The sequence below is a fragment of the Nylanderia fulva genome, unplaced genomic scaffold (genome assembly GCF_048542155.1).
Source record: "Nylanderia fulva isolate GAGA-0341 unplaced genomic scaffold, ASM4854215v1 Scaffold68, whole genome shotgun sequence".
Taxonomy (NCBI): domain Eukaryota; kingdom Metazoa; phylum Arthropoda; class Insecta; order Hymenoptera; family Formicidae; genus Nylanderia; species Nylanderia fulva.
Window position 1 is genome coordinate 369,276 of NW_028190786.1, and position 14,328 is coordinate 383,603.

The following is a 14,328-nucleotide window of genomic DNA, read 5'->3' on the forward strand; positions in this document are numbered from 1 at the left end:
TATTTGTTTCATTCTTTTAAATCTTTAATACAAAATATTTTTTCAAATTCTTATAAAAGTTTTTGTTTATTTTTTTCAATATTATTGTTTCTAATAAATTACACAGTTATTCTTAATGCCTTAAAAATTTTAAATTGCTGACTTACATATCTCTGATAATATATTTTCTTGACTTTTTACTATTTTCTATAATTATCTTATTAAATTCGCATAGAAAATACTTATTTATAATTTAAGAGTTTTTTCATAGTGTGAATTTATTTTTCTTTATCTTCTCGTATATGTACTTTCCTCTTTAATGGAGATAAAAGAAAATCGCAAACCATAATTTATATACACGTATTTTATTCATTTACACATTCTGGTCTTATTTTATTAATCTCATTCCATTGTACTAAAAAATAATATTGTGAAAGAAAAGTTAATATTTTTGCAAAATATACATATATTTAAAAAATCATAAAAGAATTTTTTTTAAAAAATTCAAAATAATCATACATGTAAAATTATATAAATAAATAACAAATATATAAAACACTATGAATATATAAAATATTATTTTAAATATTTATATATATTTATTCTATATTATTAGGTGTTTAATATAAATTTGTGTATTATTGCTGCATTTGTTGATATACATATATTATGCTATATTTATTGCATTCACAACAATTCAAATAAATGCATTAAATTTTTAATTTAAACTCTCATTTGAACAAATCGTTAAAAAACTGCAACTGGTCGGTCAGTTTATAAGAACGGATCTTTAACTTATTCTCAACATATTCATATTCTATGGATGGCATATGTTTTTTCGCAAATACACGTATCTGAAATAAACATTATTTTAATTTTGATTCTTTCATTAAACAAAAATTTTGTAAAAATATGTATAAAAGAAAATATAAAAATTACCTCGGTAAGTAGTTTACCGGTATAAACATTATTAATAAGTACGTTTAATGTCGTTACCATACTGACTGGACTGTAAAAAAAATAGTATATACTATACATATGTATAGATGTATAATAAAAACATATATATTAAACCTTCCGGATTATACGCAATATATGTATATTTGTAGAATGGAAATTGTTACCTCCTTCTGTAATTTATGTCATAAGACGGCAATATGTCTCTAAGTACTAAAGTGTTCTTAGCTTGTCTCGCAAGAGTGGAAAGAAACATATTAGTAATTAAACAATTAATTTTATCGTTGCCTTTTTGTGTAAGCATCGTATGATCATTCTCTTTTAACAGTGCCTGTTTAAGTTCCGGTATTACTGACCACAGATATAAAACGATAATGTTAGGATTCTCAGAACAACCAAGGTATTTCAACATTTTATAATTGGAAGTTTCCTTGTATATATTAGATGCCATAGAATATACAGCGAACCACATACTAACGTTTGCTGTCTTTAAACCATTACAAAATGTCCATTCCTCCCATCCAGGCAAAATTCTACAACAAACAAAAAATTAATTTCTGGTTTTTGATGACATCGATATTTAACATATAGCATCTTTATATTATAAAATATACAGAAAAATATTAATATATAAGCGAATATAAATATATAAAGTTATATAAAATATGTTCACAACACTGAAAAAATTATATTCTAAGCGCCAAAGAATCTTCTTAATTTAAGAATTTTCTCTAAATTTTGGTATATTTTTTCTGAAAATAAGAATAAATTAAACATATTATCTTGAATTAAGAGAATCCTCTAGGTGCTTAGAATAAATTTTTTTCGGTAAAACTTTTCCTCACTTTTGTGCTTGCTTAATATACAGCAAATATAAATATATAAAGTTATATAAAATATGTTAACAACACTCAAAAAATTATATTCTAAGCGCCAAAAGGATCTTCTTAATTGAAGAAATTTCTCTAAATTTTGTATAATTTTTTCTGAAAATAAGAATAAATTAAGAATATCATCTTAAATTAAAAGAATCTTCTTGGTGCTTAGAATACAATTTTTTCGGTGAAACTTTTCCTCACTTTTGTATAATCTCTATTCGTACGTATGAAAACAATAATAAGAAGAATAATGGATAAATAATTATAAAAATTATATTTTGTATTTTTATTTAAAAAAAAAATTTTTTTTTTACTTTATTTTATTTTTTAATTATATATTATATATTTTAAAACTTTTATTTCTTATTCTTTTCAAATTTTTCAACTATTTTTACTGTGTCAACTATTATAATCAAATATAGTTAAGAAATATAGATAAATTATATATATACATATATATTTTTATATATATAATAATATTATACATATAAATTTTATATAAAAAATTTACACAGAAAATAAAAAAAACGTTTATTCTCTTATTACTTTAACATTTACTTCATTTTGAAAAATTGAAAGGATTTTTGTTGTTATTTTTATTTTATCTTTTTATTCCTTTTCATATACGTATATACATACAGAAAGTACTGAATTAAATTAACAAGAATCACGTATGTGTGTGACATATGTTATAGAGAATAATAATATGTATATACTTATATATTTGATTTTACATTATTTTCTACATATGAACTATATTACTAAAAGAATATCAAAACTATTTACATAGAAATAATTAATATTATAAAAAAACTTACTTGTTTAATGTTTGATTTTTTAAATACAATTCCAATTTTTTTTTGGCCATTGCTATGCACAAACTATTATTGTTAACACATCCCCATTTTGTAAGGTCCAGTTTTAAATATTTCTCAAAATCATTTTCGACGGGTCTCAGTTGTTGGGGTATACTCTCGTATCTATATAGATATGGATATATGTACTCTCTTTCATGTTCTAACATGTTTCTTATTTTGAATGCTGCTCTCTACAGTTTAAAAAAATACATTTTTTATTTGATCATTAGATATTATACAAAGATAAATATAAAATAAATAATACATGTGCAATAATATACATATTTTTATTTACCAAAATTATCATATATAAAATTATTTGAATTAGTGATTAAAATATACTCCGAATTAATAAATTCACGTGTATAACAAAAGTTTTGACTAATTCTTTTAATTCTGTTTAAAGCAAATTCAATATCGCTTATTCCTACACTTTTTACTATAAGCAATTTTAAAATTAGAATATGATATCCTGAATTATAATTTAAAAATTTGTTTTTTAACGAATGTTTATAAAAAAACAAAGGATTTGTAGAAAAACAAAATTTACAACACATAATCTCATTTAAAATGAATTTGTAAGATTTTGTTGCGATTAAAAGCTGGTAGAAAAATTCAATGATCTTTGCATTTGTTAGTATACAAAAATATGCAACGTAGATTTTTAAAGAAACTGTAAAAATAAATACTGCCGGTGTTTGCAGCGGGTTAAAAGAATATAAAGTTACTGATTTTATTAGAGACGTCATTATTGATTTCGAACGATTAGCATATTATTTAAACTATCATATATGTATAATTAGCACATAATTACATTTTTTTTTAACAATCTACCATACAAATTTTTTACGAATCATAATTATAATACAAAATTGTTTGTATATAATGATCTCTAATATTTCTAATTTTATCGCTACAATTTGTAATACCTGGAGTACAGTCCAAAGAAAATCCTTGTCATATACATTTATAATTGCAAAAAAGTTCGATAAGTATTCAAAAGCTTTGATCATAGGATACCATGCTATGTAATCTAATTCTCTTCTCGGTAAATAGCCCACAATATCCCAGAATATAGAAAAATTCAATTTTTTCTCCATCGCAAGATGAAACGCGTCATCGATAATTTGTGCTCGATTAAGAACATGTATCTTAGTATAATTTTCAGATTTCAAATAATGTGCAATTCTTTGCCAATTCTCTGCATCATAATTGACGCGATAATATCCTATTATTAAACAAATAAATTTTATCGATTATTTGTTTTAATAAATATAATAAAATATTACACATAATTATCTTCTTTATTTTAAGCATATAAATACGTACTAAAATTAAAAGATGTGTATACACACATTTATATTTTAATAATTAAAAAATGGAATAATTTTATCAATGTTATCAATTATAAAAAAATTTTTGGGATATTAATTTAAATATAAAGTTAAAGCTCCAATAAGGTTAAGCAACGTACGTAGTGTTTGAAATTGTATAAATTTAATGGTAATATATGAAAAATATTTTAAAAGAATATTATTATATGTAATGTATAAAATATAATTTCAATCTTTACATAAAATATTTTAAAATTTAATTAATTAATAAATATAGATATATTATATAACAAAAAAAAAGAAACTTTAAGGAAATGTTAACTCTGTCTGTTTTATCGGCAAATATTTGTTTATATATGGTAAAAGGAAATAAAAAGATATAAGGATTTAATTATATTTTTTAAAAAAGATGTATTAATTGTTATAGTATAGTTATGATATTTACCAATTTGTTGTTTATTGACAATGACCCATTGATCTTCATTTTTAATGGGTATTTTTAACTCGGGATTTGACTCTGTCAAGTAATGCTCAATCGTTGGCAATTTTGTGTTGAAATCGATGTTCATTTCCGTAGTGTAGGTGATGGGTATAAAAAAAGTTGATTGATTGAGAAATTGTTTTTTGTCTATTGATATATTCACATAAGCTCCATTATAATCTCGTATCACATTTAGCACAGGACAGTATTTCTGTTCAGTCAAAAAATTCATCATTTTTTTTATATCTATTTTATTCTCAATTGCTAATTTATCTATGGTAGTCTGCATAATATCCCATAAATTATCGGGAAGTCTCGAATTGAAGTAAATCAACCTGTTTTAACATTGTAGAAAATAAAACATATAATTGATTCAAATTCTGAAGATATAAAATCATAATGTAATTATGCAACATTATTCTTTAAAGTTCCAATTATGCATGTCAAAAATTTAAAAGACATGATACCATTTTGTCGATATTTTTAACGTAATATAATCAATCAATGTAACAAATTTTCATATTTTATGTAAAACTGACAAAATGTTAAATTGAAATAATTAAAATTTATTTAAAAATGAGTTAATAATTCAAAAGCCAAATGTTAGCAGTAGCTTTAGTATCAAAGTAGAAGCAATCTATATAATTTAGTACCATTTTAGATGTTTTCCATACATCTTTAATTACAAATACAGTTTTAAAGTATTATTTCCGGTATCAATTTAATAACAACTCTAAAAAAATATTTTTTTCCAGTTAACAGAAATCAAAAAATTTATGTGAACTGTGAGTAATTGTGACTATGATAAAGTATGATATAATAATACCATTTGACTAGTAAGGTGATAATTGATTCAACACAAAATATCAAATTTCTAATATTAATTAATCTTCCAACAGATGCGCCAAAAAGGAAACCGACACGTTTACATAAAAGAAATTACTTCTCAAATAAAACAAGTTTTAATTAACGACTAAGATTCTTTTCCTCTTTTTTACCCAATTCTTTCATAATCTTATTAGAGGATGCTGACTCTTTTTGTTTTATCAACGTTAAAACGTAGAGTTGCATGGATTCTACACGTGAATCTTTTATTGGTTATACACATTTTTAAAAAATCCTCATTTTCACTATTAAAGTAACATTAACAAACTGTGAATGATGTAATTTAACGTAAAAATGATATAATTTCACGTACAAAAAAAATTGTTTAAAAAGGCCTATACAAAAATGTAATTTTTTAACATTTTTTTGTTTTTTTAATCTGAAGTTATAGCGCTTCCCGCATATGTTAATATTTCATATTTAATACTTGTAAAAAAATTTTTTTAATCCGTATAGCCAATAAAGAGATTTATTGTCGAATTCAACTTCACGTTTTATTGATAAAACAGAGTCAGCATTTTTTTAAATTAAATTAAGGAGATGCTGACTATGTCTGTTTTACCGATTTTGAGTTCAAGGGCTTTTCTTTTTATTGGCTATATAGATTGAAAAATCCTTCTCCACAATTAAAGTACTTATAATAATAAACGGGGACTGTTGTGATTTTGCATAAAAAACAAAAGTTAAAAAATTACAGTTTTTTTATCAGTCTCTTGCATCACCTCACAACAATAATTATGTAATACAAAAGTTCTGCAGTTTATTTGTGCATAAAATATAGCGCTCCCAAGAGAAATGACATAAAAGAATAATACTGAAGTAATAAGAACAAAATATTAAATTTCGTTCGCCAGGAATGAAATACTAAGGTAGTAGATATTAAACTGACTACACTGGCTGTCTATTCGATTTGTTAAACTATATTTATTGACGTTTTGACCATACGGGTTGTGGTCCTCTTCAAAATTACAATAGAAGCATTCTAGAAATTAATGTACATGCAATCAGAATCAACATTTAAATTGAAAACGTGAAATGTAACAAATGAGACTTACAATGAGTTACTGCATATCGTTATTGACATTTAAAAGTACGCTCCGGTGAGACTTAACTTAAGATCGGATGGTAAATTAACTGCGTTTCACTTGTGTCATCTTGCTACGACTGAGCACACTGTACTAACGAATAAACACGCCGAAAATTATGTCAAAGTTAAAAGTTAACAATATTTACATTCTCGCTAAATTGTGATGTACCATATGGCAAATTACTAAAATAAAATATAAAAAATGAAAAATAAAATATAAAAAGTATAAGATAATAACCTTATACTGAGACTTACAATGAGTTACTGCATATCGTTATTGACATTTAAAAGTACGCTCCGGTGAGACTTAACTTAAGATCGGATGGTAAATTAACTGCGTTTCACTTGTGTCATCTTGCTACGACTGAGCACACTGTACTAACGAATAAACACGCCGAAAATTATGTCAAAGTTAAAAGTTAACAATATTTACATTCTCGCTAAATTGTGATGTACCATATGGCAAATTACTAAAATAAAATATAAAAAATGAAAAATAAAATATAAAAAGTATAAGATAATAACCTTATACTTTTTATATTTTATTTTTTATTTTTTATATTTTATTTTAGTAATTTGCCATATGGTACATCACAATTTAGCGAGAATGTAAATATTGTTAACTTTTAACTTTGACATAATTTTCGGCGTGTTTATTCGTTAGTACAGTGTGCTCAGTCGTAGCAAGATGACACAAGTGAAACGCAGTTAATTTACCATCCGATCTTAAGTTAAGTCTCACCGGAACGTACTTTTAAATGTCAATAACGATATGCAGTAACTCATTGTAAGTCTCATTTGTTACATTTCACGTTTTCAATTTAAATGTTGATTCTGATTGCATGTACATTAATTTCTAGAATGCTTCTATTGTAATTTTGAAGAGGACCACAACCCGTATGGTCGAAACGTCAATAAATATAGTTTAACAAATCGAATAGACAGCCAGTGTAGTCAGTTTAATATCTACTACCCTACTGAAGTAATAAGAATAAGATTAAAAGTTTGTATCAAAAGATTCGTACTTGAATTAATTATGTATGTATATTTGCGTGCGAAATCGATATTGAGACATAAAACAGCAAAAATTAGTTGCAGGAGAGCAGGACGCTCTCTATTCATTATTATCAGTACTTTTATTGTGGAAAATTTTTAAATTTGTATATTCAATAAAAAGTGAACCTAATCTAACTTAAAGTCGGTAAAACAGAACTACAGCAACAGTAATATCTAAAATTATAAATTATAAATCAATTTTAGCTCAATTTAAAATAAGTTATTTTAAATATAGTCAAACAATAAAATTTCCTTGACGAAAAATCTATCGCGAATTATTCCAACCGAACAATAATTCATAAATAAACAAATTGTACAAATAAAATATATATCCCCGATAAATTTCTTAAATGATTAGATAAAAAAAATGGATCCATTAATTAATCGACGAAACGAAACATTGTCTAATATTTTCATTATAATAAAGTATTATACATATATTATAATGTGTCACTTACTCCGTGTTTAAAAATGTGTTGATATTTTCCCAAAACATATTGTCTGGTATTACGCTTGCTAACATGTGCCATATAATGGGTCCTATTATAGTAATATAAATTATAAAATTATATATAAAAATATGTAAAATAAAATATATATATAAAAATTAAATATACGTACATGTATATTACAAAATATACTTAAGAACATATACATATTAATTGAAATATATACGCATACTTAAATGTATAACTTTAAAATATAATTTTAAAATAAAAATGAAGATGAGAAGTTGCACTTCAATTTGAGTTTGAGCTTGACATATGTTCTTAAGGGATGTGATGACCGTCAACAGTATTTAAAATATCTATAAACGTAAATATGCAAATAATATTTATATTACGTCAGATTACGTTCAAAGTGTAGAGTTAAACACATATTTATGTTATCAATTTTATTTGTTAAAGACTTTTTAAAGTATAATTATCGGCTGCTAAAATCTTTTGAATATTCAGAGTCATCATATATCGAGGTCAAGATGAACGGAAGTGCTTCCCCTTATTTCATTTTTTTACCAAATTTTTTCTTTTACAGCTTATTTAAATAATAAAAATAAATGTAAAATTAAAATTAATTAATATTTTCTAGACATTTATAATTTGGAATTTTACTAATGTTTAATTATATTATATTTACATGTATTTATATAAATAATTATATTTTTTAAAAAAATCATATTATATAATTCAGAGATATACATATACGTACCTGTAATATGTTGACGAACAGAAAGTGAATTAATTTTAAAGGTATCTTTAATATATCTTCCAAAAATGTCTTGAGGAAAGTGTATGTCCATATAACGATATTCATGCAAATCTTGAATTATGGACAAGTCCATTATTCGAGAACTTGGAAAGACCTAGATACAGAAAAGAAGGATTAATAATACACACTGATACATACAATTACTTGTTATTTCTAAATAAAACATTCATATTTTATGCAAGGTATTTGCAAACTATAATAAAAAATTTAAATATACTTGTTATCTACTCTATCTAATGTTTCTTTTTAAATTATTAAAATACTGCAAGAAATTAAAAAATAAAATATTTAATCTTTTTGAATATTTCTCTTATTTTCAACGAATAAAAGGGAGATAATTTCAAATTTTTTTATGTTATTACAATATCAACAGAAGATATTTTATAGTAGCTGTTACATTTCCATAATAATAATAATAATTATATTTATTTATAATAAATTAATAATAATAATATAATAACCTTATCAATGATATATTCTTCGATAAACTTAATGAAACCCTCATTTAACCACCAGTGATTTAACCAAAAAGACGGATAAAAAAGGCTACCGAACCATTGATATATTATATCATGAGTAATTGAGCGCATTGCTATACTTTTATACGCAGCAGAATATAATTCTTCATCGTAGATAATATATGTTTCACTGAAAATTGTATATAAAAGGGTTATGTATATCAATACTTTTTATTATATAGAAGCATTTTTTACTTGCATTAAAACTAGAGATATGCATGTAAATTTTTGAAATAGATACATTTAAAATAGATTAAAATGTAAAAAGATTATTTTGTATATTGCATTTCAAATACAAAAAAAACAAGTTTTCAAAAATTACTTTACATTTACACTTAAATAATAACTTTATTTTGTATTTCAAATGTATTTTTTCGTATAAACTAAAAATTTAATCGAGATATATAATAATATATATGAAAAACAATTAAAATGTAATTAAAGAAGGAATTAAGCAAATGTAATCAGTAAACATTTTCTGCAACTTCATATAACTCTATGCAATGTTTTATTTTTTGTTTATATTAAAAATATTTAAATTTATAAAAGTTTAAAGAGATTATAAAAGAAAGTTTAAATAGAAAGCACATGCAAAAGTTTTTCAAATTTATAATAATTAAATAAAAAATAAGAATTTAAATTTAACAATTGCAAAATTGTTTATTTTGTTTAATTATTAATAATAAATAAATTAATTATATACGTGCAATATATAAATAGATTAATATTACACTTAAATAAATTAATATTACACCTTGATAATGAAAAATTTCATTTTTTGTAAACATGTATTATGTTAAGTTTATCAAATTATTTTATTTAACTTTATGTACCTATTATTTTTTCTTTTTAAAAATATAATAAGCAAATATTTTATTTTTACCATATTATTTCCTTGATGTGTTAAAATAAATCTTCTAATAAAGATTAATATAAAAAATATAGCTATTATGTTAATTAATAATAATATGTTTAATGATAGAAATATAATCATATGTGTTCAACATTAAAATTTGAAATTGTATATAACGATTCGTGTAATTATAAATTAATTTTTCGAATTTGTGAATAAATAAATATAATTATTACATGATAAATATAAATGTAATTATTTCATTATTTTGTTATAATAGCAACACATTTATTATTTATTGTAATTTAAATCACTTATAGAGAAATTACTTTAGGCACCAATGCACGCATATATTTCAGACTATTGAATTTTTTCTAAATGTTAAAATAATTTATGTATATAAATTTCCGAAAAATTATGTGTATATCTCTATTTCATTAAATTTCTCTTTAATTTCTAACAATAATCTTATAAAATGCATGTTTTAAACTTTTTTAGTTTTAAAAGCTAAAAACAAAATATGCTTTAATCAATTATAATTATAATTTTTAAATCTTAAATGTATTTATTACTTGTAAAGTAGCAATCCCCAAGTCTGCTTGATATTTCCCTCGAAATTCGGAATAACGATGTAATCCACTTTAGGGACTCTCCTGAAGATTTTCCAATTGTCTTCTAAATACTTGGTTATTTTTTCGAGAACATGTTGCGCAAATTTCATGTGCGGTACCAAATGCGATCTACTCCACGTATTGACTTTAATTTTCGGAAAACGGGAGACATAAGAATTATATCTGCTGGAATCAGAAGTTTTCATATCAGACGACATCAGAATTAATGCTACATCATAAATATATATCATAGGACTCATGTGGAAATGTGTAAGCGTCACGTCATTAAATATAGACATATTTTTTATCGGCATATTCGATAAAACCGTTAATCGACTATCATGTTCTACTAAGATGTTAAAGGTGACCAATTCAGATATGTAAAAACATGGAAATAATCGGCTATTTGTGGGTTGGAACAATGTTGCGATAAACCTGAAACAATGAAAAATTTTTAACAATTATTGATATATGTATATAAAATATACTATATGTGACTATCGCATTTTGTAAAGTTTACAGTGTTATATCTCGCAAACCAATAATCTTATTAATAAATGGTTCAAACAATAGTCATATGGGTTTCAAATAGGATATAAGATAGTAACTAAGATTTGACCATCGATAGTCGTGTAAAGGTTACATGAAAATCATCTTTAATTTCTTAAATAAAACCTACTATTTTTTTGCATGTTTTTGTAGCTTATCTCAAGAGCGTTCCAAAACGCTCTAAAAATATTTTGTTCTTAAATACTTTTTAAGTTATAAAATTTGAAGTCAACTTTTTGACACAAAATGTAAAATATGTTGTAAAATAGTTGGTTTTCGGTAATCATTTATCTTTATAATTTTATTATGCACGGAATAATGAGGCCAATTAATTGCAAATAAAACAGATAATTGTTTGAAATGGAACAATCTATATATGTATATATATATATATATATATATATATACATATATACACCGTAAATAATAGCTAATTTTTTAATATATTTCATTAGATACTCACTTTTTATTTTCTTTATTGTTTGTGTACCAAGTTTGCGGAAGTTCTTTCGTGTCAACGTTTGAAAAATTAACATAAAGAATATACAATCCGAGTTCCAAACTATTTTTAGGCCACAAATATGAGGTAAAATCAAGAACGACGTAATCCTCATTGCGACTATATGAACGCTTTGGTATATAGATTTTTTTATTGCTGACCGATATTAAATTTACTGTTGTTATATTTATATATTTTGATGTAAGTAATGTTATGTCTCGTGTTGGACCACGAATATAAACAGTAATATTGGATTCTCCATGGGAAACGTAACCAGGCATCAGTGATATCTTCAAGTTGTAATGAAGCGATATAAAATTATTCAACAAATGATAGCTAGTCAAAGTAGTCCCACTATGCAACAAATTTTTCTCATTTTCGATAGAGGAAGCCATTGTCATTACTAGGATATATAATAAAATATTCAATGACAATTTTAGGAACATCGTGCTTAGTCTCGTCTAAGATATCTGCAAAAACATTTCTTTGATGAGAGTAAGTGAAACGAAAAACAAAATCAGAGAATAATTTATAATATATAAAGTAAAATAATAATATAAAATGTAAAAATATGATGTATAAAAATATAACGTAAAATAATGATATATAATGTAAAAAAGTTAAAACTGCTCAGTTTAGTAAAAAAATGAGAATATCTTTATATAAGCTGTATTTTATATTTCTTTATTACGCAATTCAATTGTGTTTAAGTCTACATATTTATAATTTATTATATGATTAAAAATTTATTAATGATATTAACTTTATTCAGCTTTCTACAATGGTCTTATAATGGTCAAATATATTTAATCCACATACAATCAGATTTAATTATGTAATTTAATTAAAAATAAAAAAATAATAGAGAAAATTATATACAATACATATATATATTTATAAAATATATATATTTTTTATTTTGCTAAATATTATCAAGTTAATTAGATGATGATTGCAACATTTATTTTTATAAAACTATGTTGTTAAAATATAATATAACTGTATAACTGTTTTCGATGTAGCTCCTTTTATTCCAATTTTATGGAATGCTTGTTTAATTTAGTTTATATTTAAAAAACCAGTTAATTATATTTTATATATATATTTGATTTAAGAACACAAATATAATCTTGAAAATATAAAAAATACGTTAAAACTATGGTAAATAAAAGTAGCTTCTAAATGGAACTGATAAAGTTTAATCATCCAATCACTTCCCGAGCGATTGGAACACTTTATAAAGTGCTTGTTATTAATATGTTATTATCACCAGATTTATAAGTCATTTGTAAGTCATGTACTTATACACTAAGAAACCCGACAAATATGTTGATATTAAACTTATTTGAAATTTTGTCGTTGTATGTTTTATGAGCAAATCAAAACGTAATACAAACTTTTCATTTTAACTCATTATTGTATAAACCTTTTTCTAAGAATATAAACTGATATTTGATTTAACATATGTGAAAAAATATTACTTCTAGTTATCTTTTCGGGAAAAAACATTTGAAACAAAACTTAATCTGCGTTTTTAACTTTTATTTCTTTTATAACCAATTAAAATTTTTAAAATTCAAAAAATATTACAATTTACATTTAAATGTTTTCATGTTACATGAAATATATGAAAAAAAGATAATATCCGAAATAAAAAAAGGAAAACTTTATATTTATTTAAACATTGAATAAAATATTATTTACAAGTGGAGAACGCTAATATAGCTAATTTTTCATTAATTTTTAAATGATTATATTTAAAACATAAATTTAAATGTTTTATATTTGGATTTATTTTAATATATCCGTTTCGAGACTGTATGCTCTATTGGAATGTATGTTATATTTAATTTAACAAATTAGAAAATATTTATTATATATATATCAATTCGTGAAAAAATATATCAAATAAAGCTTAATCTGTCTTTAATTTTTAATTTATGTATAAATATAATAAAAAATTTAAAATGCAATTATAATTTACATCTAAATATATTTATATTATCTGCAATATGCAAAAGAAAAATTAAGATGATTGACTAAACAACATAAAAAGACATTTAAATGTTTATTTTAACATTAAAATAAAATATCTTTTAGATATGGAGAACTCTGATAAAGCAAAATCTTTACTTATCTTTATATTATTATATTTAATAGAAATATCTGAGAGAGAGACTTACATTGCTTTATCTGGTGGTAGAATCACGAGCCGAATCACTTTAGACAAGAGTGTATCGCTTACTTGTGATGTTACTTCTTCAAAGAACAGACGCGAACTGACGACGTTTGCGGGATGATAACATATGAAATACATAAATCTCATGTAAAAAGCTTCCCAAGGTTATTCCCGAGGTATGTAAAAATCGTCTTATTCGATCGTTACCAGATTGATAAAAGTCAATACATATAATTAAAAATATTTATTTATAATTTAAGAATGTTTTCAAAGTATGAATTTTATTTTTCTTCATTTTCTCGGATTTACCTTTCTCCTTATTGGAGATTAAAAAAA

General features: G+C 23.2%; 1 protein-coding gene across 1 annotated transcript; it reads right to left on the reverse strand.

Moving 5' to 3' along the window:
* Positions 1-328: 328 nt before the first annotated feature.
* Positions 329-14,112, reverse strand: LOC114934016 (aminopeptidase N-like). Its single transcript, XM_029306619.2, has 12 exons — positions 13,997-14,112; positions 11,778-12,283; positions 10,727-11,200; positions 9,245-9,431; positions 8,724-8,877; positions 7,973-8,054; positions 4,451-4,821; positions 3,601-3,899; positions 2,633-2,862; positions 1,104-1,469; positions 919-988; positions 329-833 (listed from the first exon to the last, which is right to left on the reverse strand). Exons 2-12 carry the CDS (start codon positions 12,257-12,259, stop codon positions 711-713), a joined length of 2,838 nt encoding a protein of 945 aa, XP_029162452.1. The 5' UTR covers positions 12,260-12,283; positions 13,997-14,112; the 3' UTR covers positions 329-710.
* Between the last annotated feature and the right edge of the window lie 216 nt (positions 14,113-14,328).